Here is a 12,996-nt window from a genome sequence, read left to right as displayed (position 1 = left end):
TAATTTGCCCCAGTTTATGATGGGCAGTACAGTACGCAGTCCACAATCCATCCAAAAACATCACCGTCTGCTGTTCTGAACAATTAACATGAAGGTCAAAGCTAGAAATAATTTCAATCTGCACATCAGTACCAAAAATCATTTGATGTTTATTGCTGTTCTTTAATGTTACAGATTAATTCCATAGCAATGTTTGTCCAGTCTAGTTTTCTAGGATTTTTTGTACCATATATATCAGAGTTAGAAGTAAGAATGTTCCTTCAGAAAAAAATGCAAGGAAGTTTAATCAATTTAATGCCTAAATGTTAAGGCCTGTCACAGTTTTAACAAATTACAAATAGAAACATACAACATATAAACATGATAGGCAACATTAACTCCGGATGGACTTGATATTACACCCATTCAACTCAACATGATTTTTAACCACTGATTCTAGTAATAACAAATTTGGAACCAAATCTCTCAAGATACTTTATAAATTTAAACCAATTTTACAGGATTTGTTTGGCAACTCTCATAGCTAGAGTCAATGCCTAAGAATTGTAACAATGTAAGCTTTTGTATTTATAATACAGATTTACTTTATACTGTTCTTGTGGATATCATTAAAATAAACCCACAGGAAGAATACTGGGACCTTAGTTACTAGCTTGATTAATGAAGCAGAAAATTTGGAAACTAAAAAACCTAAGTGGGACAAAATGTGATGCAGAATGAATGGTACAATGTTTACTATCACGAGTTTCAGAAGACTAATAATACCCTTGTGGCTTTGCAACATGTAAAGTATTAATCTCAAACATGTGGCAATAAAAGCTTTCCTAGCAACATCACACTATTACACAGTTGGGGTATTCCTTGGTCTAAGAGACTGTCTTCCTCAGCAAACATCACTTCTAAGGTTCAAAACCCATTTTAAAGGAGAAGGCTAGATAACCTAACAAGTCAAAGTCTCACATCTCTAACTGCCAATTATCTCTATATGTAGCACACAGCCATCCAAATACAACAACACACACACCTTCTGTCCCCTTCTCCCCGCCCACACACAATATTTATGGATTCAAAAATTCTTACACCTCCCTAATGTGGGGAATACGCTAGCAGAATTAGATCAATTGTATTAGCCCACTGGTACAGTCTTAAATGACACAAAAAACATTCTAAAATTTTAAGATACCTTTTCCCATCACAACCCCTCATATAGTGACAAACTTTGAAATACCATATATATATTTACTCTGCCTTCCCATTAAAAAATTCAATGCTTTTTTTTTGGTTTTTAAAAAAAGTGTGTTCCGGTGCTCATAAGCAGCTTTTTAACAACACACAATAATCAAGTACAAGTTAGGTAACCAAACAGTCCAGTTCACCTTTTCTAAGTGTCCTTTTACACATATTAGCATTTTATAAACTGTGAATGCATTTAGGCTATATCTACACAAGCGAGCTTACAGCAGCACAGCTGTACCAATGCAGCTGCGCCACTAAAAGCTGCTTTCCCATCAACGTAATAAAACCACCCCAACAAGCTGTGTTAGCTATGTCGGTGGGAGAACATAGCGCTGTGCACACTAGCACTTATGCTGGCAAACTTATGTTACTCAGAGGTATGTTTTTTCCCCCACACCCAAGAAACAATTTTTGCCGGCATAAACGGTAGTGTAGACAAAGCCTTAGACTTCTCTGAAAATAAATACAAAAAAGAGTTAACTCTAAAAATGTTAATTACATCTAAAATACAGTATAAAAATCCTAATCTGAACTCATTAGTTTAATAACTAATGTATACCCTTGTAAAACAAAAAAGTCCCAAACACTTAGTATATTTAAAAAAAAAAAAAAAATCTATACTACGATATTAATCCCCAAAGTTGCCAGTTTTCAAGTAACAAGCAATACTACATATAAAATTTTGCACAAATAACTTGTTTTTTATATCAAACTTTTTGATCAGTTGTTCCTAATAATACAATGGCAGAGGATTTCATAGTCTCCCAATTGCTAGTTTTAGTCAAATTTAGGTGCTCAAAAAACAATGTTTGTTTACAGAAATATGCAGAACTATAGTGTGCAATCTGAAAAATCAGATGGGGTGGGGGCGAGTCACTTATTCATCATGTTCTGTGAATACTATTTTGTCTAAAAATCCAATGTGCTACGTTAAAAAGTAAGAGGTGGATGGATCTCCCTCATAGGTTGATTTTATGCAAATCTCACAAGGGGATGCCTGTCTGCATAACTACATGGACAAGCTGCTAGACAACCCACTATGGAGAGATTATTGAGATCTCTCAATTAATCTGATATGCCAGTAGGAGTTATAATGAGGTAATAATCTATTTTAGCATTCAAGTCTCAGCAGCACAGAATCTTAGGTGCTCTTGTTCCAATGAGTATAGCAGAAAGATAGGTGAGCTATTTTCAGAGAAGAAATACTCAAAAGTAAATTTGTATTATTCCTGATGAGAAAGTTTTTATTCTAACACGCTAATGAATTCTGTTTTTTCCAAAAGTGAGCAGTCTTAAGTGTAAATCAATCACTTGGTATACAACAGATCACTTAAAAAAGTTAAGTAAGTAACTTTTAAAATAACTTCAAATTTAACAGCAGCCAGCTATACATTTTCCAGATTCTCTCCTCCCCCCCCGCCCCACACACACACACCGCTCCACTCCCAAGATACAATTTCCTTACCCCCTCTCTCACTCACACACGTACACACACACCATGGTTAAGGAATAATGCAGCAGTTTGAAACATCTGACTTGTCTTCTAAACTACAAAAGCAGGTCAGAGTATAATGCTGTTTGAGGTGTGATACCATGAAAAACTGGCATGATAGAGAACCAAAATCCAAGCAAAACTAATTTTATATCAAATTTTAACTGATTAGTAAGTCTACACAATCATTTAAGTAAGCCCTGCATGTGTATACTTAAAGCTACACTAAAATGCAATAAAGCCTTAATCACTCCTGCTCTGCAATTGAGGCCTTGTCCACATTATGGTCTGAAGTCATTCCTGAATGTTTCCCTGACCAATTAGAAGAGATTTTTGTCCTTATAATTGGATTATAGAACCGTATTATAGACTTCTCTAAGTCATCTATAATAATGTTATTTGGGAAGGAAAAGACCCTACCCACATCAGTCAGGGAAACCAGGCTAGAAACCTTGTACACAGATGTTGCTATCACAGTCGCAAGAGTGATGTGGACTGGACCTAGATCCAATTTTACTGTCAAAATGTAATAAAGAAGTTATTTTTTATGGCATTTGGTGCTCAAACTAAAAACATAGATAGAAGTAACATGGGTAAAATATTAATTGTGGACTTCCTTCCTCCATGAAATTTGCATGTTTTTAAATTGTAAAACTTCAATGTGTAGTAATTTCACAAATATTCAGAAAAATGTTTTGTAATTTAGAATCTTTGCAAAACAGCAAAGAGCTACTTTGAAAAATTTGTATTCTTGAAGATGCCACCTCTGAAGCCAAACGATCTAGTGGATTTAGCATAGAACTGGGAACCAGAAGCTCCATTTCATGTTTGCCAGTAATACTTGCCCCTATATAGCACCATAAAACATTATTTAGTATGTAAATACTACTGCCGCTTCATAGACAGGAAAACAAAGGATCAGAAGTTATCTGACTTGCTGAGGTCACAACAACTAGTACCAGAACCAAAATTAGGAACCACATCTGACCCTTCCCCTACAAGTCCTCTGAGAAAGCCACCAGACTACAGTGCTCCCAACCAAGGGTTTTTTGGCTGTTTCTCCATCTGTTAAACAGAGGCAATGACATTTTTATAGGCCAGAGTTTGAAGAAAAAAAAAATGCACTTAGACTGAGCAAGTAGACACTCAGGAAGGAAAGGTTTCAGAGTAGCAGGCGTGTTAATCTGTATCTGCAAAAAGAACAGGAGTACTTGTGGCACCTTAGAGACTCACAAATTTATTTGAGCATAAGCTTTCGTGGGCAACATCCCACTTCTTCGGATGCATAGAATGGAACATATATTGAGGATGTGTGTGTGTGTGTATACACACACACACACACACACACACACAGAGAGAGAGCGAGCACGCATGAACAGGTGGGAGCTGTCTTACCAACTCTGAGAGGCCAATTAAGTAAGAGAAAAAAAAACTTTTGAGTGATAATCAAGATAGCCCAGTACAGACAGGTTCATAAGAAGTGTGAAAGTTTCCATTTATTTTGTAGATTCTGAGTTTTCATTTAAGAATTTAAAGCTTCTCATCTTGAGGGTTACGAAGATAACTTTCCAAATGTAAAGTGATGTAGTATTTTCTTACTAAACCTGCAGAGCTCCAATACCTTTATTACTGCTCATTGTTTTTCCAAGACTCAGCAAAATGAAAACTGACCAGTTTTGTCAGTTTTGACTGCTGCTATTCAGAACCCTGAGAGTAAAGTAAAACTGACAAAGATCAGGTCCATTTCACTCTGCTGTTTGGCAAATGTTTTTCAGCATGTGGCCTATTGTTTAAATCAAGCAATGAGTCTGCAAAAATACCACCCTTAGACTGCCAAGTTCCTTTAAAACTTCTGTCAATTGCTTTTGAAAGTTAAGGTGGGATCTTCAAAAGCACCTTAGTGACTTTGGTTGATCACCAGTTTATGACAACTGCAAACTTTACATCCTTCTAGTTAAACAGCAAAGATCTCCTTATTATACTACTCTATATTCGTGATGACATCTTCAGGAACTGAAACACTGTATTCTACAAGTTTCTTGTCAGATAAAGAATCGATAGCATTAAATAGCAAAGTATTATTCTTATATAGATGCATATAGCAATTCTTGGGTTATTCCTCATTCCACCAATGAATGTCAATGTAGATTCTATTAGGTCTTTCTTTTGTTTTTCCTATTTTCTATTCTAGTAGTGGTCCAGATAGTTTAACTTAGTCTGGAAGAGTATATCAAGGGCAAAGTGCTCCACTAATTTTTTTTTAATTGCTCATTTTGTGCTAGCATGAACAAAGGCTGAAAATTTCTTATCAAGTTCGAGTTTTGCCTGTCAGTTTAAGGCATAAATCACAAATTGATCTTTGCTATATTTTAGGTACCAAAGACCATCACAGACTTTTCCTGAATGATGATGATGATAAGCCCAAGAGAGAGGCTTAAAATTACCATGGCTATGTTTTTAAAGACAATGGCATAAAGAGATCTCACTTGCAGAACAATCTCATCAACTTTCTGCTCTTCCACTGTCAATAGAAAAGTTTCATTCAACAGTCCAACTGATCTTGAAGTATATGAAAAAAGATTTCCTGAACTTTCAGATGAGCAAAACTCTGTTATCCATCTAACTCTTGATGGTGTGTACATTTTACTTGCAAATTAGGTTTTCATTACTTTAATCCATTCAATTTTTTTCCTACCATTTATTTCAACTTTAGCTATGCTAATTCAGAAATTCATACACCAACATTTGGTAATCACTAAACATTAATAATCCATTTGCAGTACTGATCATTGGCTTTCACATTTACTATAGTTAGACTGAAATCATCACCTTGTAAATTCAACACAGAAGCATGAAACAATAAGATAACCTTGCCAACTTTATACATAAAACAAAAGTGGTCAGATGTCCTGCCCACCTTCTAGACCTATCTAGGTTCGAATAAGCCAAGCCCCCATAAAAATTCACAGCTCCATCTACTCCCCTCTTCAACATCCAGAGGGAATTTATTCTAACCACACCCCTATAATGACCAACAACTCCACCCATTCATTCCCCTTTCCTTCTGTGCTTCTAGACAGTTGGACAACTTTTTCATTGTTTCCTAACAAGACGAACAGGCATAACAAGAACCTTAATGTTCTCAACATCTCCCTTTTAACATTTTTGAACAGTTACAGCTGATATGCAGACAAAACTGAACACTTTTTTTAGTACCCACAGCTCAAATATTATATTCATGTAAATACTTCAGTGAAATAGCAGTTCAAAAGGGAAAAGAACAGGATTCCGCCCCCCCGGAAAACTCTTGTTTTTTCACAAATCCGTGCCCACAGCCAGAGAGGGCCTTCCTTTCAGCAGCCAGAGGAGGCTGTTGGTGCACTTCTTATTTCTCAGATACCTACTAGCCAGCCTAACACTAAAAACTTAGAATCTCAAAGTAGGAGCCACTGCAAGAGCACAGTGGTAGAAATCCCAGCATCTTGCGGGCACTGGGACTTGGCTTTCACCACAGGGCATTGCCCTGTGGCTAGTGGGGCCTCCCTTTATTTTAATATAATGTTTGTTTGTTAAGTAGATGTCTTGAAAATTTTTAAGCTCCATATATGTGAAAAGTTTAAGTGATCTGGAACCATAAGCACATAGGATTATACTGTTACCTAGGTTAACTATCACTGTTATTTTCCCTCTCTCCACTTCTTGTTACGTTTACTTATCAGGGACGGTCGATGTGGTAGGATAATGCACAGTGCAGGCTTGTGTTTTCTAAAGCACAGTAACTAGTCTGATGTGCTGTGCATTAACTGAACCGAGTAGACCATTCTGGTGTACACTGAAGGTTCCTAGTGTGCTTTAACATAGTACTTTTTCAAACAGCTTTATGTTAAAGTGCACTAAGTAAACTTTAGAATGCACCAGCAAGGGCTACACAGTCCAATTAATGCACAGCACATCAGTGTGCTTTAGAAATCACAGCCCTGTTTTGCGCGTTACCCCATCGTGTAGTCAAAATTAAAGCTCTTTAATTAATTAAGCTCTTAATTAAGCTAAAATTAAGCTCTTTGGGGTAGGGATGATGTTTTCCTGTGTATCTCTAACCCACCAGCAGAGTAGAGTCAATTTTCATTGAGGCCGTTGGATACCATCATAATACAAATAAATAATAAGCATGTGGGAGTTAGAAGTAGAAGAGAATGGAGTAAAACTAGAACTAGAGTATGATACAGATAGATTTCATAAGAAGAAAACAGAAAGAACAAACATCATGTAAGGAAAGAGAAAGTCATGGAAGAAAGTCACTGAAGACAATGTAAAAAAATTATGATTAGGAAAGAAAAAGCAAAGTAATGCAAATATATCTCAAAGCAACTTTTTTTGTATCACCATATGGAGACAAAGTTCCATTGAAAGGCTTAACCACTTAGTCAGTTTTTAGCACAATATCTGGTTAGAAGCATGGGGAAATACAACAGGTTAAAAAAAGAAAACCTTTTTCCAAATTGTACTGTCTAGGATATTTCTAAGTATCTTCAGATAGGCAGGCCCATGAACAGATTTTATATTCTAATCCTGAAATGTTAAAGTACCTATGTCAATAAAATCATTGGCATGATGCACAAAATACAATTTAGTTTTAATGTTTGGTTTCAGCTGATGAAAAGGATGCTCAGTTCAGGTCAAACTTCATCCTTGATCCACTGAATTACACCTAGATAAGGCATCCTTTAGGATTGTTGTCAGAAAGCATCTAGACATTCATACACAGACCTCTGAATTTCTGCAGAGAACTACTGAACTATTGTACTCACATCCAGGCTTCTTTCAGACAGTGCTCCCCAAATTGTGAGGAGGGCAGAGAGAACAAGAGAAATGTTACTGTCCACAGCCCCATCCCCTACTGTTTCCAAATTTCACTGTGAGATGCAGCTAGGAGATGTGTTGTCAGAAACAGGAGGGCCAGCAATGCAGAGACAATCCACACAGGTCAACTCCTTCCTCTGCACAAAGGAGAGTCCTTTCCCCACTAATGCTCCAGGTGCCTGGAGTTGGGGAGAATGAGGCTCCTATTAGTAGTATTACTGTACTGCCTAGGCTGCTATGATCTATGGCCACCCAAACCCCTCCATTGAAGGGGAACAGTGAAAAGCAAACTCCAGGACCCCTTTTCATGAGAGGGTGTAATCTAGGATCCATGTGTACTTCAATGCTGAGGCACAAAGGTGCAGTTGAACTCCAAATTATCTGTCATGCCCCCAAAGTTATTTTCTTCTTTTATAAGTACCATTTTTGATAAGCACCACAAACTTAGATGACGAGAATCACTTCAAACACACACTGTGCAATATATATTGGAAAATAAAAACTAAAATTGATAAGTGTGAGCATACTGCTGACAAATGACATGATCAGTATTGGAATCCAATTTAAATTTTCAATCCTGCAAAAATGTAAGCATGTGTTTAAACTTTACTCATGTGAATAAAATTCAGTACCTGCATAAGCATGTGCAAGATCAGAAAAAGTCAGAAAAAAACTTCTCCTTAAGTACTCATTTTAAAAAAAAAAAAAAAAAAATGAAGGAAGTCTATTGAGTGATTTCAGGACCATACAAAAGCTGTTTATAATCTACAAATGGAAACTGTTTATTTCTTCCACAAAATTGATCAAAACTGCTCTGAATGATGTAAAATATACTCCATCTACAAATCAGGTCAGCATAACAAAAATCCTAATGAAATTATCTTGACCTCTCTATACCTCCCCTCAAAAACCCACTGAGTAATAGCAGTATCCAAAAGACACAGATCTATTATAGATGGGTAGCCTGCAAATATTCAGTTTTAAAGGATATTAAGGTAAGAGAGACACCTGAAACTACTACTTTTAATAATCCTTCCACAGAAGTGTTGTAAAAAACACATTTGTCCCTGGATCAAAGATTCTGCATGCTATATTTCAGACCATCAAGTTTTTCTTTTAAATGCAAGTTATAATTCTGTGAAAAATGATCTTAATATTCATCACAGTGTGGAGAGACCACAGCAAAACCTAACTAAAATTCACTCAGGTCCAGATCCTACAAATATTTCTGCACATGCTTAACTTTACACACTGCAACTAGTCCCATTGAAGCCAACCAGTGGTAGCAACATGAAAGTCCTAGTGAAAATAATGCTCCTGCTGTTGCTGACAATTAACTCTTATTTACATTTGATCCAAGCAGGTCTACATGACAGTGGAGAAAAAATGCCAGTAGCCACAGGGGTCTTCTCTACACAAGTGTTCCCGCCACGTCTATCACTGGCAATGCTGTACTGTTTTTAATAAAAATAAGAATTTTTGGCAAAATTTTTAGCGTAGAAAAGGCCAATTGATTTAACAACTGCTAGTTCTCTAACCAGTACACGCTACAAATTTAGCAAATTGATGCAGGATTAAGGCATAAGCACAGATCTCTGAGCCTACGGAGTCCCACAGAGGTTAATGCCAATATAAACATGAGGCAGTCAGTCCTCCTTCCTCTGCACCACAGGATCTATGCTAGTGGATCCTAATGCAGGATTAGGTCCTTCTTTTGAAACAAAGCCAAAATATAAACAATGAACCTCTATAACTTGCAAAGCATGTTTTATTTCTACTCACTAAAAATCTCTTTAATGAGGCATTACAAACAACTGAAGCACTTGAAATATATTCATGCATGACAATGCCTGTTTAGTTTTCATGAGTATCCAATTATTAATAGTGGTAGCAGTAGTCAACATTTATGTTCCATCTACACCCCCAAAGGCTGCATCAGAATTTTTTTGTTTAGATAATCATACTATTGTTATTTTACCCTTTACTCCTCTCACAAAATGCAATAACTTCACACTCTGTAGAAAGGAAAATACATTTTAAAGTAACAAGATCACTATCCCTTTTCTACTCTTAATTGTAGAAAAATGCAAAAGCGACAGAAAATATTGACGGTTCTGAAAACACTAGAAGAAAGCAATATTCTTGTTGAAAACAGTTTAAAATATTTAATTGCAGGAATGTATTGTTTTGCTCAGCCCTGTCACAAAATAAGCTAGTGTTAATCCAGTAAGCATATTAGAGTTTGGCAAATTAGAGTTAGATTAACAGGGCTATCTAATTTTCCAAAACAAGATTTTGCATGTTTTGTGTTATGTTTTGTATAAAGACAAGTATTCTATCAAGTTTATATACAGCATGGCTATTTATGTTCAAATGGTAGCAAGCAAAAATATACAAGCAGGTCTACTGCAATAGGAAAAAAATCAGTAGATACAGATGCCTATGAAAGTATTGCAAGGTTCCAACATAATCTTTATTATTGCCATAGGAAAACTCTGGATTTCAATGGTTTCTGACAAAACAGTTTATAGAAGTATCTTCCCTTACTTTATCACGCTACCTCCTCCCCTGTACTCTAGAATGTAAATAAATGCATTTGTAACTCATAAATTAGATTTGTTCACATTTTTGGAAAAAGGGAATAGTCTGCTACTCATTACAAGCAGATTCATAAATGACATAGCTTCTTTTATTTTAATTTTAAGTTAACACGACAATCTACTAAAAAAACAGCATCAAGGTCTTAGCACCAATCTGCAAAGATGACTAGACAAGGAATCAGGATAAAGCCTTTGAGGCCTACATGAGCTGAAGGTTTGCAGGTAGTAACAAACAGCTCGGTTTAGGAAAATCCTATTTAGTAAAAACAATAACATTTTGGAAGTACAAATCATTCATAGTGACAATAGACAGCGTTCACTGTCAGGTTTCCTGATACACCAGTTTATTCTGATTCTTTGCTTTATTCTTATTAGATGCATCATGAAATACTGGATTATTACACAGGAATAGGTTTGACACATTAGTGATAATGAAAACAAAGGTGATTTAAGCCTGATTTAATTACTTGTGTGATGGCAGGGGAGATGAAAAGGGCAAGAATAGAGACAAGAACGATTGCCCGACGAAAGCGATTTTACCTATTCCATAGGCTTTAGCACAGATCCATTGCAGATTAGCAGCTATTTTTGCTCTGGCTGAATCATAGAGCTCCAAAGGGACAATCTCAACCGCACTATCTGTCAGGGCATCCATTTTTCTTCTGGTGCTATCTCCAATGGCACAAACATCAACATCCACCATCTAAAACAAAAACAATGCCATGGTTTCCATTACATTTTAAAAACACACACACATAGAAGACGAGCAGCCTGAACAGCTCATTCAAATGCATCACACCAGGCACAATACTGTCGACTGAACACCACAGGCCTTGAGACCCTCAAAAGGCGTTTATTGGCTCGATTTGGCAATTGAAATTTCACCCACGACTGAAAGACATGTAAGCCCACCTTCTTCTTTTAAACCCTGCATGTCAGTTGGGCTGAAAAAAAACCCCACCACCCTTTGCCGCTGTTCCCAGCCCGTATCAGCAAAGCACAGGCACAAATCCCATGTTCATCACAGCCGTTCAGATAAAGAAAAGCGGAGGCTCCATCTCTAGCCCTCTCACAAGGTACCCTCCATCTCCTGCCTGCCTGTCCTCCCGGCCTGGGAACAGCCGAACAATACCAGCAGGTACCTGGAGGCGGGTCCCGCCGCCTGGCTCGCTGCCCCGGGAATCCCTGCCGGGCCGGGCCGGGCCGGGCCGGGGTGGGGTGGGGGCAGGCCGGGGGCAGCACCTCGGGCTCCTTCCCTGGCCAGGCACCGACTCCGGGCTGAGATTTCTCACCAGCACCCCCCGCTCGCCCCTGAGGAGAGGCCGCCCGCAGGCAGAGGATGGGGAAGGCACCCCCAGGATGCCGGGGCCCCTCGGCCCACCTGGCTGCCAGGAGGCTGCTCCCCATGGAGCCCTCAGCCCGGCCCCCCCGCGGCCTGTAGGCCCGGCCGCCCCCACTCACCTCGCAGGGCTACGGCAGCTTCATGCCCCGGCCGCGCCCGGGCCCGGGCGGAGCGCGCGGGCTGAGGGGACTAGGAGGCTAAAAGGCCGGTTCCCGGGGCGCCGCTCGCACGGACCTATGGAGCCGCCGTCGGCCCGGGGCTGGCTGGCTGGGCGCGCGCCCGCGCTCGCTCTCAGCCTCGAGCCCCCCAGACAGCGCGCGCGCGCTGCCGGCCGCCTGCTAGCGAGGAAGGGGGGGGGCGGGGGCGGGGGCGGGGGCGGGACCGGCTCGCGCCCGCGTTCGGGGAAAGGGAGCGGGACCGGCGCTCGCGCTCTAGCTCTCGCGTGGGCAGCGGCCCCGCCTTTCGGGCACTGCGCAGGCGCAAGGGCTAGAGCCTGTCATTGGCTGCCTCGTCTGCCCCAGCAACCATCCCCTAGTGATGAGAGGGGTGGGGAGTTGTATATAAAGACCTGCCCAGACCCAGTCTGAGTTATAGATGGTGCCATCCTGCTAAGGGGTCAGGGTGGGGCATGGGGGTTGGACTGCCCAGCACAGCTACCCCAGGCCACTGGAGCCCCAGGCGTTGGCTCAGGGCTCTGTCCTTCCCAGGCACATACGTGGTCCCTAGCAGGTGTCTGTGGGAGGGTGTCTCTGCTGTGACCTTGGTGTCCCCACCCCAAGCAGTGGCTTGTAGCATTGGGGCTGTATGGGCACTGCAGCGATGGATGCACTCAGAAGGAAGTCGGTTTGGGGAAATTTTTGTTCCTAAAACTTAATTTAACCTAGTATGTGGCTCAGGTGAAGGCAGGGCCTGTCACCCACTCTATCAATATTTGGTGTTTTTCTTAAAGCCCTAGCTCCTTATCTGGGGACAAAAATGGTTGTAGCCCTCGTGACAGCTGAGTAAAGCTGGATTCCTACCTGCTCAATAATCTGAAGGCAAATAAAAAGATGTTGTCTTTTTTTTTTTTTTTTTTTTTCAAATATAATTCTTATGCCAACCTTATGGTTTTTGGAAACAGACTCATGGTTTTTGAATTTAGTGGTGCCAATATTGTTTTGTTTAAAAAATTATTATAGCCAATAATTGTGTCTAAGCCCAGCCGGAAGCTAAAATAGGTTCATAAGTAGTGTTGAACTGATCATTTTGTGCCACTGTTCCTGTCTATATTTTCATAATAAGTGATCTGTAACTAAGGCCCAGTCCTTCAATCAATACTGTGAGCACCCTTTGGGGTCTTGTCTTGGCTCAGGGATCAATTCTGGTAGATCCACTGCAGGATCAGTGCTATAATGATTACTCACATGTGACATTACCCAGTCACAGAGAGCCCACTGTTTGCTTGGCCACTGATCTGACAGGTCTGT

At 39.7% G+C, this 12,996-nt stretch overlaps 1 protein-coding gene across 3 annotated transcripts in view; it reads right to left on the bottom strand.

Moving 5' to 3' along the window:
- Window positions 1-11,824, bottom strand: part of CAMSAP1 (calmodulin regulated spectrin associated protein 1) — a 43,780-nt gene extending 31,956 nt beyond the window's left edge. For 2 of the 3 annotated variants that reach the window (XM_034793628.1, XM_034793630.1), the window contains exons 1-2: window positions 11,650-11,824; window positions 10,729-10,891 (exon numbers count right to left, since the gene is read on the bottom strand). In XM_034793628.1, coding sequence (XP_034649519.1) covers window positions 10,729-10,891 — 163 coding nt within the window. In that variant the 5' untranslated portion in view covers window positions 11,650-11,824. The remainder of the gene's footprint in view (window positions 1-10,728; window positions 10,892-11,649) is intronic. The other variant, XM_034793629.1, reaches the window with a different exon arrangement.
- Between the last annotated feature and the right edge of the window lie 1,172 nt (window positions 11,825-12,996).

Source organism: Trachemys scripta, chromosome 17 (assembly GCF_013100865.1).
Source record: "Trachemys scripta elegans isolate TJP31775 chromosome 17, CAS_Tse_1.0, whole genome shotgun sequence".
NCBI lineage: Eukaryota > Metazoa > Chordata > Testudines > Emydidae > Trachemys > Trachemys scripta.
This window is presented reverse-complemented; position numbering and strand designations above follow the sequence as displayed.